Raw genomic sequence first — 21,025 nt, forward strand, 5'->3', positions numbered from 1 at the left:
CAATTTTTAAATTTTTTCTTTATTTAGTGTGCATTTGTATTTGTAAATAAATACACTAAACTAAACAGAAAAAAGTTTTTCTAATCACCTTTGATGGATGTAATTTTATGTAAACCGTGCTAAAAAAGATAATACGTGTGAAGTACTTTATTTCCAAAGCAGGAAACGCCACGACACAGTTGTAATCAGTGCCAGAAAAGGTAGCGGTTCCACTCCCAAAGCGCTCTGCTGCAGCCTTGTGTCTCTGCTCATTCTTCTGGACGTTCACACCTTGAAGCTCAGAGAGCAGCATCCGTGAACTTCACAGCTTTCCTGTTGACATGAGAAAAACTGATAGGAACCAAGTCAAACCCCAGTAGACATGTTCAAGCTGCTCTCAGCGCTGACCTGCAAAGGTAAGGTGCTGTTGCACTCCGTTATGGTGTCAGGTCTCCTGTTTTTTTCATCTCAAAAACAGAAAACAAGTAAAGTTAGAAATTTTGTTGCTTACATTGTTTTCTTTCCCCCCTTTTTTTTAAAAAGTATTTTGGTATTGGCCTGTCTCATTTATGTGCCCGTGGCATTAATTTTTCACAATTATTTGATAAATATTCTGTTATGTTTTGGTTTAGGTATATTATCATCCATTTCTTTTATCGATTTTTGGATGTTTTTTAGACAATTCTCATATTTTATGATCATTTTTAAGCATGACACATATAAATGGTGCATCTTTAAAAAGGTGAACAATTGATTTATTTCATACATATCATATCTTAAAATATATTTTAATGACAAAGGGCTAAACACACACACACACACACACACACACACACACACACACAAAGAATAGATAGTGGAGGCTTAAATCACCAGCTCCACAATACAGCCGCAGCTGAAAAAACCCAGATTTCATTGTTTTGCAATGGTGCACCTGCAAACTCATTCGTCCTGGCATCTCCTGCTGATCCTTACACAAGTCCAAGCATTCCTCCAAACTAATCACCAGGATGCAGACTAGGCTGTAGTGAATTGGATTATAGCTGGAGCCTTAAATTTGAACCATCGTCACATGGAAGTTATGTTTATGTAAATCTTATTTTTTTAGTTTTCAGCTGTTAAAACACTCACTTATTGATAGCAAATGCATATCATAGTGAGGAGCTGGAAAAAGATGTGGTGAGGTTGAATATTGATCTGAATTTATGTAACATGTGTTAATCGCTCACCCATTGTTGATATTTTTGCAGGTTTTTGTCCTGTTTCTCCTGCTGCAATTCTGGAAATCAGTCATCTGCAAATGAAGGCAACTGCTTTTTTCATGAATGAGGAAAAAAACAAAAAAAGCTGTAAATGTTCAGAGGTTGAACTGTGCTGTTCCCTCTCCCCACACACTCATATAAATGCACACACACCAAGTCACACGCTGTCTTTCACATTAAGTAATCAGCAAAGGGCAGACAGTTCTTCCCAGAGCACAGAGGGGCAGGAGGTGAAGGTAGTTGGGTTCCCCCTGGATGCTGGAGCTCACTCGCACCCAGCCGCTGAAGGACAGATTGTTTCTGCACAGGAAGGACTCACAGAGAGCGCCGCTAATACCGCCGTCGAATAATCCAAAGTTCAGAAAAGCTGTGGGAATTTGAGAGCTGATTATACTTTTGAACACAGTGCAGCAACAAGGCAGCTTTTTAAAAAAAAAAAAAAAAAAAAAAAACTTGTTTCTAATCTGTTTGAAGAGTTTTTGTTTTAGATGCTGTCAGTCACTTTACTGGACTGTCTTTATGAACAATTTTGAATATTAAGAGGGGGTCTAATTCAGCAGGTAAGAGTCTTAATTATCTTGGTGTGAAATGCTTGATGTTTAGCTCTTACAGCTTTTTTTGTTTTGTCACAGATTTTGTTGCACAGAACCCAATAGAACCACCAACTCACTGGTGATTTAATAATCAGGTGGTCTGGGCGGGGGTCTCTTCTAAAGTATGGCTTTCGGAGACATCCTGGAGCAGGTGGGGAGCACAGGACGCTTCCAAATAGTTCACGTGACCCTTCTCTCCATACCGGTCCTGTTGATGGCCAGTCACAACCTCCTACAGAACTTTGTGGCTGTGGTGCCGCCTCATTACTGCAGCGTCCATGCAAACTTCTCTCAGTCCCAGCTGAGTCCTGAGGAAAAGCTGCTGGTCACGGTGCCGCTGGACCAGGCGGGGGAGCCGCACAGGTGCCAGAGATACGTTGCTCCACAGTGGCACCTCCTGGATAGGAATGGGAGCTTCTCCTCTGAGGAGGAGCAGAGTCAGGGGGAGCAAGGTTTGGCTGTTGACTTGCAAGAGTGCAGAGATGGATGGTCCTACAACATGACAGAAATGACCTCTAGCATTATCTCTGATGTGAGCTCCCCAATTGTCTGCTTTCATCAACACGTCATTGTGTATTGGTTTTCTGGTGTGTTTTGAATCTGCTTTTTTTCTTTCTTTTTGCTTTAGTGGGATTTGGTTTGCGATTTGCGTTCTTTAAAGCAAATGGGACAAACCATTTACATGGGAGGTGTGCTGGTGGGGGCTATTATCTTTGGGGGCCTTTCGGACAGGTAACTTTCAGTCAAATGTTTATCTCAGAGCTGTCTATCAGACCCCCAAAATGCACCTGTACCCCAGCATTTGTTTTCAGGTTTTAACGACCTCCCATTTCTCTAAGGTACGGTCGACGGATCCTCCTGCTCATCTCCAACATGCTGATGGCCGTGGCAGGAACCTGCGCTGCCTTCTCACCTTCCTTTCCACTCTTCTGCCTGTTCCGGTTCGGATGCGGCATGGCTCTGTCAGGCCTGGGACTCAACACCTTCTCACTGAGTAACAACCAGTCCCTGTTCAAGCTTTAGCCTTAGCCCCCACGGGTTAGAAAGGAAAAATGGGCAAACCTGAACCTTGAGCGCTCAGTCAGGCCATCGAGCAAACACATTTTTTCAACGGGCACACAGCGACAGGTCGTAGAGAACACTTAAACAATACTTAAGGGTAAGTAAGGGAGAAGTAAGTTAGAGCGTGCTCCTTGCACACACGTAGCTGCGTGTGAACGTGTGTGTATATACAAGTTTCTATGACAGTTTTTGGGTTCTGCGAACTATTAATATATTTTATATATATTTGATTATAATAAATAATAAAATACTTGATGATAGACTCACCCCACGCACGACAATGGTACGTTCCATTTTCATGGCGTCCCTTGAGGTGGATGAATTAGCCTCAAGGGAACTGGAAAACACACGGTACCCATACGGTACAACTCCTGTATGGGTTCATGATACTAAGACAATAACTAGTCTGTAAATGAGTCCTATCACCATGAAGCTGCTCCCAAATTCTTCCTGTGACTTTACAACAAAAAAGAAAGATGTTAACACAGAAATGTATTAATATACAAAAATGTATGTATTAATATAGTGAAAGGTAAAGTAAAATTAGTCAAACAAATTTTTTATCTTGTTTTAAATAAAGTAGCAGGTCTCTATTGTTATTTATCAGGGAAATTATTGTTTAGAGAGAAATAAAAATGACCCAGTTTGGTCAAAATATTTTTAAAGCAAATACTGTAATATACAAAAAATAAATAACAGTGCTGTTTTTTTGTTTTTTTTGGTCCCCACTTTCAAAAAGTCATTCTCTTCTTCAAATTTTTCCTCATATGTGATAAATGTTGTCTTTGATTTGTGGTTTTAAATGTCCCAAACAATATATGCTGTGTTTGCAGTCGTGGAGTGGATTCCCACTCGTATCCGGACCGTCACAGGAACCATAACGGGCTACTGTTACACGCTGGGTCAGCTGCTCTTGGCGGGCATCGCCTACTTCATCCGGGATTGGAGGTGGTTGACCCTGGCTGTGTCTCTGCCTTTTTATGTCTTCTTCCTCATTTCCTGGTGAGAGACTCTTTAAAAAAATGGAAGAAAATGTCCCACTTATGCACTTCTTACCATTTAACCACGTGTTTTCAGGTGGTTTCATGAATCTTCCAGATGGTTAGCTCTGAACAATAAGCATGAAGAAGCCGTCAAGACTCTAAAAAGTGTGGCCAGATTCAACGGACGCCACGAAGAAGGAGAAAAACTTGACATTAAAGTAATGAAACTTTGTTGCAGTACCTGTCTGTGGGGTTAGTCCACATTAAAAAAAGTTTAAAATAACTCTCTCCCCAACAGATGTTACAAGAGTCGATGAAAAAAGAGATGTCGTCTTCAAAGGGGTCCTACTCTGTCCTGGATCTGTTTCGCACCCCAAAAATGCGAAAAATGACCATCTGCCTCAGTGCCGTCTGGTACATGCCAAAAAACACACACTGTGATCAACAACAAAAAAGTCAACTCAAATGTGCAGAAAAAATAATCTTATCCTTTTAAATCACTTTAATTTTACATTAGAATACAACTTTATTCATCCCAAAAAGAGGAAATTATATTATTATAACCTTAATTTTTTTGTGTATTTACATTTACAGTACAGATCAAAGGTTTGGACACACCTTCTCATTAATTTGAATGTGTGTCCAAACTTTTGGTCTGTACTGTATCTTTAATCTGCTTAGGTACTGTAAAAAAAAAAAAAAAAAAAACGTTGGCAAAACAACAGGCTTCACACGAGAAAATAAAACATTTCACAAAATCTAAATTACAGGAAAAGAAAAACACACCCACACACACACAACCAGAACCCAATGTTCTTTTTCAGTTGAATTTGGAGTAAACGTCCCAGCATCCACAGATAAAATGTGATTACAGTGAAGTTAAAAAGCTGGTGGAAACTCATCATGAGTTTAGTGTTTTATTGTTCTGCATATCTGTTTGTCCTGGAGTTTGAAATTGCAAACTGATAAACCATAAGGCTACAAATCCAGACAACTACACGTCTGAAAATCAATTGGGATGTTCAACATTTTCACATTTTGATGGCCATAAAATAAAAAACAAATTTTCAAATTTTGAGTTTTATATTAAATGGTGACTTCAAGGACAACACCAAATATTTAGGGAATCTGCAAAGAAAATCCTGCCCTTTCTTATGACATCAAAGTCAAAAAGCTCCTATCAGCTTTGTCTGGAATGTTTGAAACTCATTTTTCTTGTTTCCTGAAAAATAATGTTTCAGACAGGAGGTTTTGCATTTAGGCCATTGATTTTCAGGAAATGTTTGGTGCTTTGCTGCTTGATTTGCTCCTAACACATCCCTCTGCGCCAGTTTAACCTGCATAATCAGGTAGGATGGATCTACTTTTTGCCTCTTCAGTAACACTTTGTTGTTACAGGTTATCCACCAGCTTTGCCTACTATGGTCTTGCGATGGATCTGCAGAAGTTCGGTGTGGACATCTACTTGATACAAGTGATTTTTGGAGCGGTGGACATCCCCGCTAAAGTGGTCATCACCACGTGCATGAGCTTCATAGGACGCCGGCCGTCCCAGTGTGGTGCTCTCATCATTGCAGGGGTCACCATTCTGATCAACGTGGTGGTCCCCTACGGTACGAGGGGGTCAAGTCCCGTCTGTGCTCGTATTTATCTGCTCAGTGTTGAAAAAAAAAAAAAAGAGTGATGATAACAGCTGTTTCACCTTTGCACAGATAAACAGACTCTGCGAACATGCCTAGCCGTGGTGGGCAAAGGCTGCCTGGCAGCATCCTTCAACTGCTGCTACCTTTACTCCGGAGAGCTGTACCCAACCATCATCCGGTAAGATTATCCCCGGCTAGTCACGCTGGTCTGACGAACCTGCTGAACTTCTGCTCTGCTGAATTCAAAACAAACAAAGGAAACTTGGTGAAGTTTTTGCACCATTCTTTTGTGGCATGAGAGCAAATTAGGGTCAGAGGTCGGAGCAGCAGATAAAGACTATCAGTGCTCACAGACTTCAAAAAATGTGTTTAAGCAACGAAGGTCCTCCTAATTCAAAGACCACTTCCCTATCGAGAGTTTATTTCCCAACCAAATCCTTTTTTTCTCCTCGGAGTTTAGATTCAGTTTTTATTACTGGAATGAGCTCAAATATTTTAGATTCATTTGTTAGATTTGTTTGAAAACTTCCACCAAATTCACGAACAGAAATTTTAACGATTATTTATATTAGCACAAAAAGAAAACCGAATGCAAGAAATGGTTAATCTCTCTATTTATTTACCATAACAAGTTTATGTGCTTTTGACCTGCAAACTTCAACTTACTGGGAAGAAATTTTGGCTGAAAATGTTGAAAATGCTCCAGTATGCCCCAGAATGGCGCTGAAGGGGAAACAACATTAAACTTCTTTTATAATATGGAGGCTAAGGCACTGAATGGGTTAAATTCCGTTCTGAATTCTGTGTTTTATGATTTCATATTTATTTGTTTATTTGCCTGCAAAGCACTTTGTGTAACTGTTAAGTGCTTTATAGATAAAGTTGTAAATGACTTGACCTACATTCCACAAAAAGTGTTACAAAAATCACTTTTACCAGAAAAACATTTACATTTCCAAACTATATGCATTCATGGGCTGTTCTTGTGAAACAGCCATCCATTCCTAACCTCCATTAATTTTCGTTTTGGGGGGGGGTCATGTGGTTGCTGGAGCCTATCCAGATTGCTGTCAGGACTGTCTGGACAATTCGCCTGTCTATCGCTGGGTTGTGAATCCTCCACAGTGAAATGAAACATGACAGAAGTTTATAGAAACTTTTCCCTACGTTTTTAGAACTTTTCAGGGTGAGGAGCTGAAAAACATGAATTGAGAACCAACGTGACTCTTATCAGAACTGGGTCATTTACCTGCAGTAGGTCACCACATGTGCGATGGCAACACGTGTGTACCCTGCGTCTGTTTGTGCTCAGGGCACTGGGTCAGGAAAGCAGATTCATGGAGCAACTTCGGAACTTTTTTGTGAAAGTGTTTGCACTGCGGATTTGTGTAAATATTGAAAATTGTGTTTTGAGAACTGAACTGTGAAATGACCCGTCGTTGCTAAAAGACACAGCCGTGGAAGAAACAACGAAAACAAATGTTTTCGCAAGACCAGATTTTTTTTGCAATCCTTCCTTTTTTACTGCGTCTTTAAGCGAGAATTTTCCTCCGCCACATGCTAACCACTGTCTGCACACACCCAGTACCTGGTGTAACCCTTGTGCTATCCTAGGCACTTTAACGTTGGGAGTTGGGTCATCTAGACCCACTAGACAGTGCGCTGAACCTTTTTTCTTCAATGATTTGTGATCTTCACTGGTGTCCATGGATTACATGAAATCTTTCCACCTTTATCCACCTTTGTCATGGTAGGAATAACACGTCAATGTAAGGTTGGGGTCATCTAAGCCCCACCCTTTTTTGACGGGAAACACCGTCAAAAAAAGGAATGGGGCCAAAATCTCTTATACGAATAAAGAAAAAAAGAAAAAGTTTCAAAATCAATGTGGATATCCAAATGAAGTTTTGAAATTATTATGGGATGGCCACAGGACCCACAAATTACCATTTTGTGAGAAAATTGGTGATTTTTACTTTTTCCCACAATGTGGGAAAGAAAACTTTTGCTTGAGCCATCTTTACGAAATTTCACACACATGCTCCCAGTTTAAGTTCACAACTACACCAAACATTTTCTTGACCCTTGACCTCGGGAAGAGACAGCCATCTTGAATTAAAAACAAACAAAATAAAATCCCCTTACGTACCAGCTTCAAATTTAAACTCCTCTCAGAGATTTTCGATGTTTCGAAAGCTCTTCAAGCATTTTTGGGAAGCGACTCTGGGAAAAAATGTTGGTTTGAAAGTTTGTAAATTTTGAGCGACGTTAGCAAAAGTGGTGTTCCCCTGTTTCTCATAAATTTTTCACCAGAATATAATGAAACTGTATGTAATACATGCATACTTGGCCCAAACTGAACGAAACAACATAACAGGCAAAATGAACATACTAGGAATGTGGTTAATAAAAATAACCCTCAGTTTCCAAGGAAATCCAAAAATAAATTTTTGCCAATTCTTTCAAAAATTACATAAACCTGTTCAGCACCACCACGTGGCCAACAAATAAAATGGTCGCTATGAAGATAAAACTAACAGATTGTATTTATTTTAATGAATTTGTCACGAGCAGCTCTGATCGGGGTGGCGGGGGCAGAAGGTGAGAACGAGGGGGGTGTAGGGCAGATCAAAGTGGAGCCACGAGTGTGGGAGCGTTGAGCGCCTCTGGGCCGTACAGCATCGCTCGGGGGTTTAATAAAGTTCAATAAAATCCCCTCAAGTTCATTTATTCTTTATTTCTTGAAAATTATTGCACTTTCTTCAGCTGTTCGTTTCTATAGCTGGTGATACGTTTGTTGCTTTAATTGCTAATTGATCAGTCATCACATTCCTGTGCAGTGAAGTAAAAATGCTGCTAGTGTTAGTTCACTGTGTGATGTAAGGCTCTTGGTAAGCATTACAAAACAGAGTTACAGTGTAGTATAGTTAAGTAAGTAATGCTTTGCATTTTTTTTCAGACTTTGAGCCTTTCCGGAGAAAAAGAGACGCACAAATGTGCTTTCTAACAAATGGAGGACAGTTGCAATCCTTATATAATCAGTACTGTAAAAGAAAACAAACAAAATAACTCGTTTCAGCAGCAAAATGTCTCATAACTTCAATGTTTTTTATTGCACAATTCAAGTTGTTTAACTCCTCCCCCTTCACAGTCAGAATGGGATGGGATGGGTCTCCATGATGGCCCGAATCGGAGCCATGGTGGCGCCGATGGTGCTGCTCACCGGGGACCACATCCAATGGCTGCCAGGTTTCATCTATGGAGGCGCTCCAATCCTCTCCGGGGTGGCGGCCGTATTTCTTCCAGAAACCCTGGGTACAAACCTCCCGGACACAATTCAAGATGTGGAGGAGAGGTAAGCGCCTGCTCACAAGCATCAACATCTGCTTCAGTAACACGGTGTAACAGATAACAGCCATAAATCAAATCAAGCAGTCTTTCTGATGAAGGTCCACAAGAAGGAGAATTTAGTTAGAGGGTGATTTATTCGTTTGAACCTGTTCTCTTCTGAACGCAGGGAATTGCAGAAAAGCTCCAAAATGCCTCCAAAGGAGGCCGTAATCCTACAAGACACGCAAGCAAATCTCCTCAAGCAGGCCGCCTGACACCTCCTGTGGGATCCTTCCTCCTGACTGATGGAAACTCAAAAAAAAAAAAAAAAGGAAAAAAAAAGTTTTTAGAGTTTATTTTGTTCTTTCTTTTCACATGCAAATTCAATTTTCACTGTTTGTATTGTCTTGTGAACTTTGGAGAATGTTGTAAATGTGTATTTTTTAGAAGGATCAATTCAATAAAATGAAATATTTCTAAAACACCAGCTTTATTGTGTGTGTTTTTTATTTTTTTTAAATGAAATATTTGTCGCCCACCATATGCAAACAAAAACTTTAGGAAGTAAAAATGGATTCTTCTTTTATAGCATTCAGCAGCTTTTTAGCCTTGATTTTATGTTTTTTTTTCTTTTATTTGATTCCAACTTTTAATACAATCAAACTCCAATATATGTTCAAAATAAGATTGAGTCTCAAATAATATTTAGAGACTGAAAGATCTGATTTTATGCCGTCTTTGTATAAAGTACTTTATGATTCCTTCTGTGGAAAGTGCTGTAGAAATAAAGAATTCTATTCTATTCTATTCTATTCTATTCTAAAGGAGAAGAATGAACAGTTTTCACTTTGAGTCCGCTCAGAAGCTTCATAACAGATCTCTAGAACACAAAGAGCAGGTAAAGCTTTTCAGGAATTCTACATCCTCTACAAATTCTCTACACGTGTCCACTTGCTACTCCTTATCAGGTCAAAAGGGCATCAACATATGACATTTCTCAGCCTTTCAGGAGTCTAAAGACTTATGTAAGACTGCTACTGGATGTAGAGAGTTTCAAAATAATTCAGACATTTGTATTTCTTGTGTTTCATTTTTATTATTTTCTTTTACACTATTTCAGCTTGGAGCACACTTTGTGGAGGTCATTCTGTTAACCTGGAGGAATTTTCAACATTGATACCTCAAAAAATAAATAAATAAATAAATCATTAAAATCAGGAAAAGATTCTGTTAAATTAAATTAGTAGTTTTAAAAAATATATATCTTTGTGAATTTTATTCTAAAAGACAATTTTAAGTTCAACATTTGACTCCTTTTGGATAACACGAAAAATAAATAATCTTTCAGTTTTGCCACATCCCTGTCTCCCATTTTGGGTTTTTGTTTTTTTACATATGAATTTGTTACTGAAAAGGAATTAAACTAATCTCAAAACCTCACCCTGGACCTCTCCTTTAATCCAGGTTAAAGCAAGAATAAACGAAAAATGAGTTGAATTTGTCGAAAAGAAAAATTCAACATCATTTTAGACTATTATTAAAGTCTGTAAGTGGTTATTAATCTGTTTATGTCTCCTAAAAACATGATTTGGGTTAAAAAACAATCCATAAAGTCCATCCATCCATCAGTTTTTATGTAGTAAAGCCTCTACAGCTGCAATACGGAGTTGGGGCCCATTTGATTAAATTGTAAAAAAGAAAAAAATAATCACATTTGTGGTGCTGCAAAAAATCTAAACACTATATGTAGTGATGAGGCTTTGCTCTCACAGGTCAATGAATCAAAATACACATTTATTTTTTTGTTATTTGTTTATTCAATGACGGTGCTATGAAGTAAAAAATCAAGGATTTGGTGTTTGAACAGTGACTCCCTCTGCCGTTTGCTGCTGTGACACCATCTAGCGGTAAGTTTATGTCATTGCATGAGCAGAACGTTTGAGTGACAAATTAAAAGGAATATACTTTACAAAAAACTGCTACTTTTACCGAGTTAAATCCAATTTGTAAAAGCTATCCTGCATGTGTTTATGTTATTTAGAAAGTAATTTATACAGGTTATCTGCTTGTCAGTGTGATTTGAAACAGGAATCTCTTTGGGTTTTGACCTTTAGTGCAGTTTTTCTTACATTTTATTTTACATGATCACGTGAATCTGTAGAGACCCTTTGATTTAAAAAAGAAAAAAATTATAAAAGGTGAAATTGGTCAAGAAAATAAAGCTATTTTTTAAACTTATTAGTAGCAATCTTTTATCATTTGGATGAGCTTTTTCTTTTGTTCCCTACAGCAAATTCATCCACTTGTCTATAATTTCACAATTCAGAGCTCTCACACAATGCATTGTTTTATGTACGTCTGGCTCCACAATAGCTATTTGCTGTCTTTTATAATCCCCCAACCGTCATATTAAACAGATTTCATGTTTTCCATGAGGTTTTATGTGCGTGCTCCAGAGACATGCTGGAACCCAAACGCAGAGCGCAGCTTTCTTTAGAAATAACTACCACATAAATGATATGAATAAAGATTTATTATTTTTTTCCATATGAACAGGTGGATTCATTTTTTCTAGTCTGTTTTACAATCTAAGACCATCACTAGTTTGTGTTTTTTTCCTGGCTTATTTCAGGAATCAGAGGGAAGTTTGAGTGTGTGTGTGTTTTTTATTGCTGATTGTTAAATGAAACACACTCCTGCTGACTGGAAAAAGAACCATTTCCTCCTAGTTTGTCTATTTGTTAGTTTCTTTTTTTTAATTAACCATGCACCCATTTACAAGAAGGACATGCAAAGGAGGTGTTCAGATATTTCAAGCGAGGGGAAGCTCAGGTGCAATCGAGGAGGGGGCTGTGAAATAAAAGAGAGGGGTGGGGCAATTGACTTCTGAACTGGGGGGGGGGGGTCTTTTTCTGGTATTTATGAACCGACAAAGAAAGGAAAACTCAACAAAAACTTTGTGTTGCTGCGGTACCTTCTGTGGAGCTGTTAATCAATTTTTAAGGACATTTATTTTCAAAATGTATAACCCAGTGACTGTATATGAGAACTGGAGTGAGTGACACCAAACAGGAAGTACCCTCTCGCTGCAAGACGCCACGGTCCGATAGAGTTCTATAGAGAAATAACAGCTCATACTCAGTCATTGTATTTGTCAGAATAACCATTCTTGCTCTTATCCCTCCATTTTAACATCTTCTTGATAGTTTTCATGATATTTTAACGTAACACAGGTTATTCAAGTTATAAACTGATTTTAAGGCGGCAGGGGTGTGGACTCCTACAAGCTCCCCCCATTTGGTGAGAGTGGTTGCTATAGAAACGTTGACTCAGACACCAATCCCTGCTTACTGACGTCGTCTGGCTCCAACATGGCGGCGCCAGTATTGCGACTGAAATGGACTTGGACTTGGAAGTAAGTTGGACTTGGACTGGGTGATGTGGGCGGCTCAGTCCAGTTTTCATACACAGTCAACGGTAAACTCATGAATCCAACCAGCTGCTAATTTCCTGACCTGGAACAGAAAAACTTGATGAAACATCCCTTACTATCCTGGGTGTAATTTAGCCAGTGGCATAGAAAGTTTGTATATTTTTGGAGCTCCTCACCAATCCCACCATTTTTGTTGGGTTTGTTTTGTTCGCTGCTTCCACCTCATTTTTCACGTGTTCATGGGGGTGTTGAGAGTTTCAACAGACTGCGTTTACATGCAGGTCCTTGATTTCCAAGAACCTCGGTTGTAGGTAAATGTTTAGAGGTGGGGGTGGTGGTGTGTGTGTGTGTGTGGGGGGGGGGGGTGGATTTAAAGCAATGTGGAAATCCTGAGACACTGCGTGGCCTTTTGATCTGAGCCACAAAAAGAGACCGGGATCATGAGCTATTTTGGTAAATTTCCTCCAAGAGTGGAAGTGTAGCTTGGAATGGAAGATTAGGGCAATCAAATTGGGGCAAAGTAGTAGAAACATAACCTGCCTGTTCTGCTCATATTCTTATGCTATGTTCACACCAGGCATGTTGAATGCACTAAATGCACCTTCTTGACTACACTTTCAGCATATGGTGTTCACACTGGGCCAGCAGGAAGGGGCTTCTTCCTCTTCTACAGTTTACTAACACGTGTCCGCCACCTACAGTTGGAAGAGGCTTGGTGTCAAATGTTGGAGCGGTGCAAATCTCGAGAGTCTTACTCCAGACTTTTTCTTTCAACAAACGACTCCAATGTATGAAACATTTAGTGTCATAGTATTCCGGCCGGGCACAGACTGCAACTAACTGTCCTCCATGATCAGATTATTTACAAACAGCTTCCGTGAATAAAAGGGGATACCATCCATACGTCACCACCACATCAAAGTTCATCCTGGTTTAATTTTCAGCACGCCGTCAACGGGTGCATGTTTTTTTGGGTCATAGATACTCGCGTAGCGACGCTTGAACGCACGCGTGAGAGAGTTTTGATTGTGTAAGCCCTGAAACACGTAAAATGCGCGTTGCTAAAGGGACAGGCCTTCTTGAACACACTTTTAGTGTACGGTGTTCACACAGGTCTGTCGCTACCCAACACAAGTGCATGAACTCGTTTGATGCGAAATGTCAAAACGGAGCAAATCTGGGCTTTTTCTGTCACTAATCTATTCTGATATGAAGAGATGGTGTCATTGAATTCTGGCCAGGAACAAACCGAAATTTTGTATTGTTTTTTTCTCCAAGGTTTACTTTAAACCAGTTGGCCCTTCTGTGAATTAAAAAGGACGCTTCCCATACGTCACTACCAACTCCGGGGCCCTGATTGGTCGAAGTTCAATTGATTTGACTTTTAGCACGTTATGTATATAGAGCCCGAAAAGAGATTTAAAAACTTGCGTAGTAAGACTGTAAGAGTTTTGAACGCCCAAAAGGCATAGATGAGCGTTCACATAGAGTTCGAGCGCAGATGCTCCAACGCACATTTCCGATGTGAATGTAGCATAACACCGGAGATAACCCTTTGACACACCGTAACTCTTCGACCCTTCATGCGATCACAGCAGTGATTCTGACATAGTGAGAAGCACCTTCGCACCGATAGGCAACACATGACTAACGTAAAGTGTTACATATCAACACAAGGCTGCTTTTCTCCGCTTCAGATTTCACTGGAGTTACAGGAGTCGAAAGACACCGGAGCTAAAGCTCCAATGTGAAAGGGTTAAATCTCACACACACACACACTCATAGGCATTTATGTACACAATCAACCAAAAGCCGTCTACCACTCTACTCTTTTCCTTTATCCCGGCAGACTTCAGTCAGAGGGCACGATCGTCTACATCGCACACTGCGTTCATCAGGCATTCTGTTCCATCTCAAATTATAAACCCTACAGGCGAATCACATGAATGTAAACATACACTTTAGGTTGAAAAGGTTTATATTGCGTGATATGGGAAGGGTTATGCTCCAGTGAGGATACACACTTCTCAAAGAATGCCGTTTGGAAAGAATGTGAAACAGGAAATAAAAGAGGACAGAAAAAACATAAATGTGTATAAAAAAATGAGGAGTCCATATAAGAAAGGCTACAAAAACCTCCGATCGCCCCCTGGCATCAGCAAACAGCAAAAGGCACCACAATATTACTCTATTGTTTTTTTTTTTTTTGGTTGTTTTTCTTTTTTCTTTTTTAAACATTGTGAAAAAAACCAGCACATCTTTTTTATGCTGAAAATCAAAACGTACATATAAATAGAGCTTTCCCTATAAAAAAGTCTTTGCTGTTAGCTAGTAGACAAATGAAAATAAATATATACTTAATTTCTTTAGAATATTTGTCAGTTATATAAAATACTTTTCATAGATGCAGGTCTATACTATGTTGATTTCTGTTGGTTCATTTAACACTCTTTAGTGGGGAGTATTGTCCGCTTTGGGGCGTGAGTGTGTCAGTCTTGTATACATGTTGCCATGCCCACTCTGCCGCCCCGACGATTGAGAAGTCCGACTGTCCACTGGGCTGTAGATGGTGGAGGGCTTGGCGTTCATGTTCTGCATACTGAGGAAGGGCGTGCTCTCGCCCTCCTCCTCTGACTCACTACCCGTTAGGCAGCTCCGAGACCCAAAGTCTTGAGATGCCTCATACCCGCGGGGCGCCACGTGGCCGTTCAGTCTGGATCTCCGCCAGTGCCGGCTGCCAGTTCCGCTGGACCCGCTTCTCTTTGGTTGCGCTCGAGAGGAGAGGTACTCCTGGGTGGTCTCGTAGTCTTCGTCTTCGGCCAGCGTGTAGGGGCTGGAGGGCAGGCTGCCCCTGCTGTTGTTCAGATAGGTGTGGCGCTGCTGCCGGTAGGGCTCTTGGCACCGGGCGTCGTGCATGCGCAGCGGGTATCGGCACAGCAGGGGCTGGTCGCCCTCCAGAGGATAGGGGTTGTGTACGGCAGGAGGAAGGGACATGGCGTGGTTGGCATTGGGGGATGTGATCTGGAAGGTAGGCACCTGTGGGGGCAATGAGTAATGGAAATCCACCGGGGAAAGGCGGGCTGGTGTTGTCAGGGCTGACACGTACCTGTGGGAAAGCACCGAGAGGAGATGAAGATTAATTACAGAAGAACAAAGCTGAGAGCTGGAAAGAGGAGTGTAGGAGAATGCATTTTCCCAACTGAATAAACAGCACACCCTGTGTGGAGACTGAAATACTGGGAGGGAGGAGCTACGTTGATCCATCCCACTCAGGTTTTCTGTCTAGAAAGTCTGTTCAAACTCCATCTACAGACAATTATTGACCGTCACTCCACCTGGGGGAATTGAAACCATCATCGTTATCCATTGTTGTCATTTGAACAGACAGCTGGAAAGGTTTTTGCAACAGGTCATAAGTTCATGTGAGCCTCAGAAGGGGGTAACAGTGGACAGAAATGGGAGACATTTCACAAACTTTTAGATCTGGTAATCAGTAAGAGGAAGATTTCACTGATAAATCTTCGTTTTTTAAGTAAATTTGTCTTAATTTTCCATTTCAGGTGCTTTTCAGTCCTTTACAGTTCTAGTACTTCTAGTGCGCAAAGGAGGATTTTGGGTCAAAATTAAAGACAAAAAAAACAAACACATTTGAAAAACTTCATCTAATCAGCTGGTGTTGTGTATTCCATGCACTCAGCAGTGTTTAAGGTGTCCAGTTTCTGGTCATGGAAAACCTGTCCTGCAGATACTTTATTTACTTTATCAGCATTGCTGACTCATCTGTCATGGTCCAAGTAAAGTTCTAGCAGCTGTGGTGCTGTTAACATCCTATAAATGTATGGACCTTCCTGAAAAATAGTTTTTTGTAGCTCTAATTTTCCTTTCAAAGTTTACCCCCTCACACACAAACACACTCACACATAATATAAACAACATATGAGCAGACTTAATGACCCACTTCAATAAAAGTGGTGTTTTGGGTGTTTTTTGACATTTTTCTGATGATGGAGGACATAGATAGAGAAAACTAAGCTCAAAATTGCATTTCTGAGTGTTTATTGATTCAAATCGTTGTGAATCACAGGGAGACAATAGAAAAGCTCTTTGAAAAACAGCATAACTAGTGACGTGTGATACGTTGGGTGTGCCGGTTCCTTCTGATGCACCTTCTTGGAGACGACCAGATCCACGTAGCTCCAATACTGCCTCCATTTTTGTTGCACTGCTCATTTTAGGTTGGGGTTGTAAGCTAGCAGGAGAGAATGTCCGCAGATATCTAAGTGATGGGTGATGGGAAGGGGGGGGGGTTACTTAGCAACAACAATCAACTCAGAGGGGAATTTCTAAGAACCGCTGTGCTTCCCAATCCCTCTGGCTCCACCCTATTGCTCCAGTTGTAGGGGTATTAGAAAGCTTTAATGATGTCCGAAATAGTTTTTTTAAGGTGGAGCCGTGGCGACTTAAGGCTGGCTATCCCTCCAAACACATTTCTTCATGTGGGTGTGCTCTGAAGCACAGAAGTTTACATTTAAATTTAAGTATTAAGCTTTTTGTTTTGACTTTTTAAAGTTAAAAAACCAATGTGATGTATTTACTGAGCATTGGCAGCTACGCTCTGATGACCGGCGACTGTTTATGACGTCATCAAGCGGTAGTAACGTCCAAATTTAAAGACACTAATTTTTGCAAATCCCTTCGCCTGGATTGACAAAGGACGAGATAGTGAGAAGCCAAAGAGGCAAGGAAGCAATCTGGAGTCAAACAGCATCCTGGAAAACAACAAAAGTTTTTTGGATTTTGCCTAAAAAACAGCACCTAATTAAAAGACTATTGGGAACACTTTTAAAGTAGATCAAAAGGTGCAACCTCTCAACCTCTTTCACCTTCTTCTAGTCTCTGAGTTTGCAAAGGGTTTCAGTCAGCCACACATCTGTGTTTTTGTTTCCAATGATTTATGATTCAGGTTCAGTTGCTGAGGCCCATTGCAAGTCGTTAATCTCACTTAGACGTCCAGAGATGAAGATGTTCTGTCAAGCCGACAGGATGTCCAGCAAAGTTCTTTGAAATGATTAAAACCAAGACATAATGAGTTTTTTCATGTCAGACACTAAGGTGGTGGAATAGTCATGATTAGAGCTTTAAAAAAAAAAAAAAAAAAAAAAAGCTTCTGGACCCAGACCTTAGATACTGTGGGAAGGCCATCTGTCTGAGGTAAACTGTCATTCTAATGATAATCCCAAACACAGCAGCAAATCTACAAAATGAGGTCTGAAAAGCTCAACCCGATGGAAAGACTGTTGTGGTTCCTCATGTCTGCTAGCAACAGTGTTATTCACATGTGAAAAAATGACTTCTTCATGGTGGTTCTGGGAGCAGTCCAACTTTTCTTCTGAACCTTTCGTTCAACAAATAAAGACACCCCGTAATGTTTTGCATATTGTCTTTACACAAACTCAGAGTTAGGTAACTTTAAACCTGAGAGGAGCCAGAGGATTGTGTTATTATATTTTGATACGTTTTCCTTAGAAATCTTTTTTTTTGCGTGATCTTGTTGACCTTAGAGATATGCGGTAGACGGCCTATCCTAATGGATCTGTTCTAAATATTGTTGGATTGTGATTATGCGAAAGAATCTAAAAGATCATTTTTAAACTAATAATGTGTTGATCCACACTCTTATCCAGATTTATTCTGTGTAGCACGTCTTTACCTCTACATCTTTCACTGCGTATTACTTCATAAGTGGACAGTGTGTTTACTCAAAATGAGGGACTAAAAAAATATAGGGTGAGAAAGAACACGACATATGGCCTTTTTAAAAAAAAAAAAAACCCAGACTGTTTTACAGAAGACGTGTTGACGCAGTGGATACCACTCATGCACCCTAATCCCCAAATTTCCTCCGAGTTTGCTGACAATCCTCGGCTATGAGGCGGAGTGGAATTTCAGACATCAGCGGTATGTAAGGAAGTCATTCTGGTGTTTTGGGGGACTCACCGACACAGCCTCTGACAGTTCTAGGGTTGTTAATTGGATATTTACACTGCAAGCTCGGTTTTTAGGGACTGAAATCCTTGGAGGAAAGACGGAGCAGTGGAGGTGAAGTATTTTTCAGGTGAAGCCTTAGTCACACTCATCCATTCAGGGGGTGTTGACCTATACGGGTGCTGCTGGTTTTTGGGTTGTCTGGGGTGTGAAGGGTTGTAAAGAGGAGCGGCAAAATCTTAAAGGGTGCACAGGTGAGTCTTGACTTATGAAAATGGAACGTACCATTGTTGTGCGGGCAGTAAATGGATTGTGAAGTGAGCAACATTTGAAACATTTAATGGACAGATTTTGTGCAGCCTGCTTTCAAGTGTTAGGGGTGTGGACTTCCAAAAAGCTCACTCTACATTAGCGACAATAGTTGCCATAGAAACATTGACTCAGATCGACTCACAGTCTTCTAATTCCAATATGGCGGCCTCCGTATCATAAGAAAAATTGCAACTAAATTGACTTCATTTGGTTGGAACCAGAAGTAAACCATTTTTTATGGGTGATGTCATACTCATGTGGTCCATTTCCCATCACTGATTCTTTTGTAGAAGCTCTCAGAGAACCAACAGAGAGAAAACAACAGTCTGATCTTTGCCACTGAGGCCTGCATCCCACCTTTCGCTATGCGGAGAGTCTCGCAGCGAGTCGAACGAGTCCCCGTACTGCAGTCTCGGCCGATGGGGGTCAGAATAACCACAGTGTGCAGCTCGCCGGGCCCGCGCCTCCATGCATGCAGGACTGCTGCATTTACTGGTCCCCACAGACGATGACATCATTCCCGGGGAGTCCGAGAGGATGCTGTCAGAGCGTTCAAGGCTCCATGTCCGCTCCTCGTGTCTGACAAACAAAGAAGGTGTTAACACGGATACACCCCACTGTTTCCCGGCGAACGTCCCCTACTCCTCAAGATGAACAACAGACGGTTTCCAGGTCTGGTTTCAATCAAACCAGTTCAGCTCCACCTCTTTTGACAAAGTTATCAGTCGCATAAAAAAAAACAAATCAAAAAAACCTCACCTATGACATCACAATGCTACAATAGCAAAGATACATTCTTTTAAGATGAAGTTTTTTTTCAATTTCATCTTTTTCTAAACATCTGCTTCAAAGACCAACAGCAAACCTGCTGCATTTGGTTTTATTTTGATCCTTAATGGGTTTAATTCACTCAAATCTAATCACAATTATCCATTTTCTGAACAAGCAGAGTCACCGGAGTCATTTTGGGGTCACCGGAGCCAACTCGGCTACTGTTGGGTGAAGGCGGGGCGCATCCGAAACGACAACCTGTTTCCATTGCAGGGTCACACACTCCCACCTAGGGGCAATTTAGAGTCCCTAATTGACCTATGAAGCATGATTTTGGACTGTGGGAAGAACCGGAGCGCCCCAAGGGAGAACATGCATACTCCACACAGAAAGAATCCAGCTGGGATTAGAACCAGGACCTCCTGGCTGTGAGGCACTAACCACTGCACCACCGTGCAGCACAAAAGGATATTTCAAAGTCGGATTAAACTGGTTTACCCACTGTTTTTAAATTATTACCGGTAATCTTTTTATCTATTAATCTTTTTAGTCTATTGTTATTTTTACCATTTTTATTGTTTTTAATATGTGTATGTGTTTTATGAGTGTGAGCAGATGGCAATTTTTAAATTTCCTCAGGGATTATTGAAGACCTATTCTATTCTATTCTATTCTATTCTATTCTATTCTATTCTATTCTATTCTATTCTATTCTATTATAACGCAGAGAAAACAGAATAAGAGAATGTCTAAATGTCCAAACTGGATGTGAACTGTAAAAGCTTTTAGGTTTAATAGCAATAGCTAAATAAGCTTTAGCAAAATTGGCTAAAAAAACAACAACCCTAAATTGTAGCAAACAGTGGTATAAAAACCACAAAAACGAATAAAACTGCTCGAAAATGTGGCTAAAAACACAAAGAACAAAGGAAAGTTGAAATGATCTTTAACTATTGTCGATAAAATTTGTATCCTTTAGAGAGCAGTTCTTTGAAGAATTTAATGTTTTTCTCCACAATTAGGCACTCAAATCAAACCACAAAACCGTAAAAGTGAGGAAATCCAAAGTGGAAGCAGAATTCTCGTGAAGGAACTAAATATCTCGCTATGCTGAAGATATTCCGTGGCAAAAACATGTGAAAGAATCATCAGAGAACCTCCAAACTCAAAAATTCTAACTACAGAAATGCAAATCACACCAACAAATCACTCCATGTTAAAACATATTAAAAGACAGCAACAAATAATAGAATAATAACTTAAAATTTTAGAAACCAAAACAGAATTCCAAATAAAAAAAGGAAATACATTCTCCATGCCGAATAACTTTTGGTTGAAATAATGGACAAACATTTCTTTAAAAAAAGAAATAAAAAACATTTTGGGAACCAAAAGTCATTTCCACATAAGCTTCACCTGAACTGGTAAAGGTGAGGGTGCATGCTTACCGGTGAGTGGATGAGTGGGCTCGCGTGGAAGAATTGTGAGATCTGGAAGAGGTGTGACTGGCAGGGAAGGATCCTTCTGTCGCAGGCCGTATGACTCGCTCTGTCGCAGAAACGTTTTTTGATATGTACTGTTTGAAGACAAAACAAAAAACATATTTGGATAGGTCCAGCATTTCTATCTTTGCTTTAAATGAATTTAAATCTATGAGGGTTTTTCTCAAAAA

At 40.2% G+C, this 21,025-nt stretch overlaps 2 protein-coding genes and 1 long non-coding RNA gene across 10 annotated transcripts in view; 1 reads left to right on the top strand and 2 right to left on the bottom strand.

Moving 5' to 3' along the window:
- Nucleotides 1-132: 132 nt before the first annotated feature.
- Nucleotides 133-1,339, bottom strand: LOC105355620 (uncharacterized). Its single transcript, XR_002291666.3, has 3 exons — nt 1,209-1,339; nt 388-446; nt 133-312 (listed from the first exon to the last, which is right to left on the bottom strand). It is a non-coding gene; the product is annotated as an uncharacterized LOC105355620 (long non-coding RNA).
- A 71-nt stretch (nt 1,340-1,410) lies between these two features.
- slc22a6l (solute carrier family 22 member 6, like) lies at nt 1,411-9,339 on the top strand. 2 transcript variants are annotated; one of them, XM_004076368.4, is made up of 11 exons: nt 1,411-1,801; nt 1,874-2,366; nt 2,463-2,566; nt 2,674-2,828; nt 3,730-3,898; nt 3,974-4,097; nt 4,178-4,293; nt 5,278-5,492; nt 5,592-5,700; nt 8,674-8,877; nt 9,040-9,339. In XM_004076368.4, the coding sequence occupies exons 2-11, from the start codon at nt 1,959-1,961 to the stop codon at nt 9,125-9,127; spliced, it is 1,692 nt and encodes a 563-aa protein (XP_004076416.1). In that variant the 5' UTR covers nt 1,411-1,801; nt 1,874-1,958; the 3' UTR covers nt 9,128-9,339. The 2 variants fall into 2 exon arrangements, with proteins under 2 accessions (XP_004076416.1, XP_020564525.1); XM_020708866.3 differs by lacking the exons at nt 8,674-8,877; nt 9,040-9,339 and adding an exon at nt 8,482-8,664.
- A 4,906-nt stretch (nt 9,340-14,245) lies between these two features.
- Nucleotides 14,246-21,025, bottom strand: part of nrg2a (neuregulin 2a) — a 76,199-nt gene continuing 69,419 nt past the window's right edge. For all 7 annotated transcript variants that reach the window (XM_020708867.3, XM_078930803.1, XM_078930802.1 and 4 more), the window contains 3 exons: nt 20,802-20,929; nt 18,940-19,161; nt 14,246-15,391 (listed from right to left, as the gene is read on the bottom strand). In XM_020708867.3, coding sequence (XP_020564526.1) covers nt 14,737-15,391; nt 18,940-19,161; nt 20,802-20,929 — 1,005 coding nt within the window. In that variant the 3' untranslated portion in view covers nt 14,246-14,736. The remainder of the gene's footprint in view (nt 15,392-18,939; nt 19,162-20,801; nt 20,930-21,025) is intronic.

This window comes from Oryzias latipes, chromosome 14, assembly GCF_053564925.1.
Source record: "Oryzias latipes strain Hd-rR chromosome 14, Olatipes_Hd-rR_3.1".
Classification (NCBI taxonomy): Eukaryota; Metazoa; Chordata; class Actinopteri; order Beloniformes; family Adrianichthyidae; genus Oryzias; species Oryzias latipes.

Bases quoted from the DNA above. Each gene is read 5' to 3' on its own strand.
- slc22a6l (XM_004076368.4), top strand. From the start codon at position 1,959: ATGGCTTTCGGAGACATCCTGGAGCAGGTGGGGAGCACAGGACGCTTC. The intron at 3,899-3,973 runs GTGAGAGACTCT...ACGTGTTTTCAG, and splicing joins GTCTTCTTCCTCATTTCCTG to GTGGTTTCATGAATCTTCCA. The intron at 8,878-9,039 runs GTAAGCGCCTGC...TTCTGAACGCAG, and splicing joins ATTCAAGATGTGGAGGAGAG to GGAATTGCAGAAAAGCTCCA.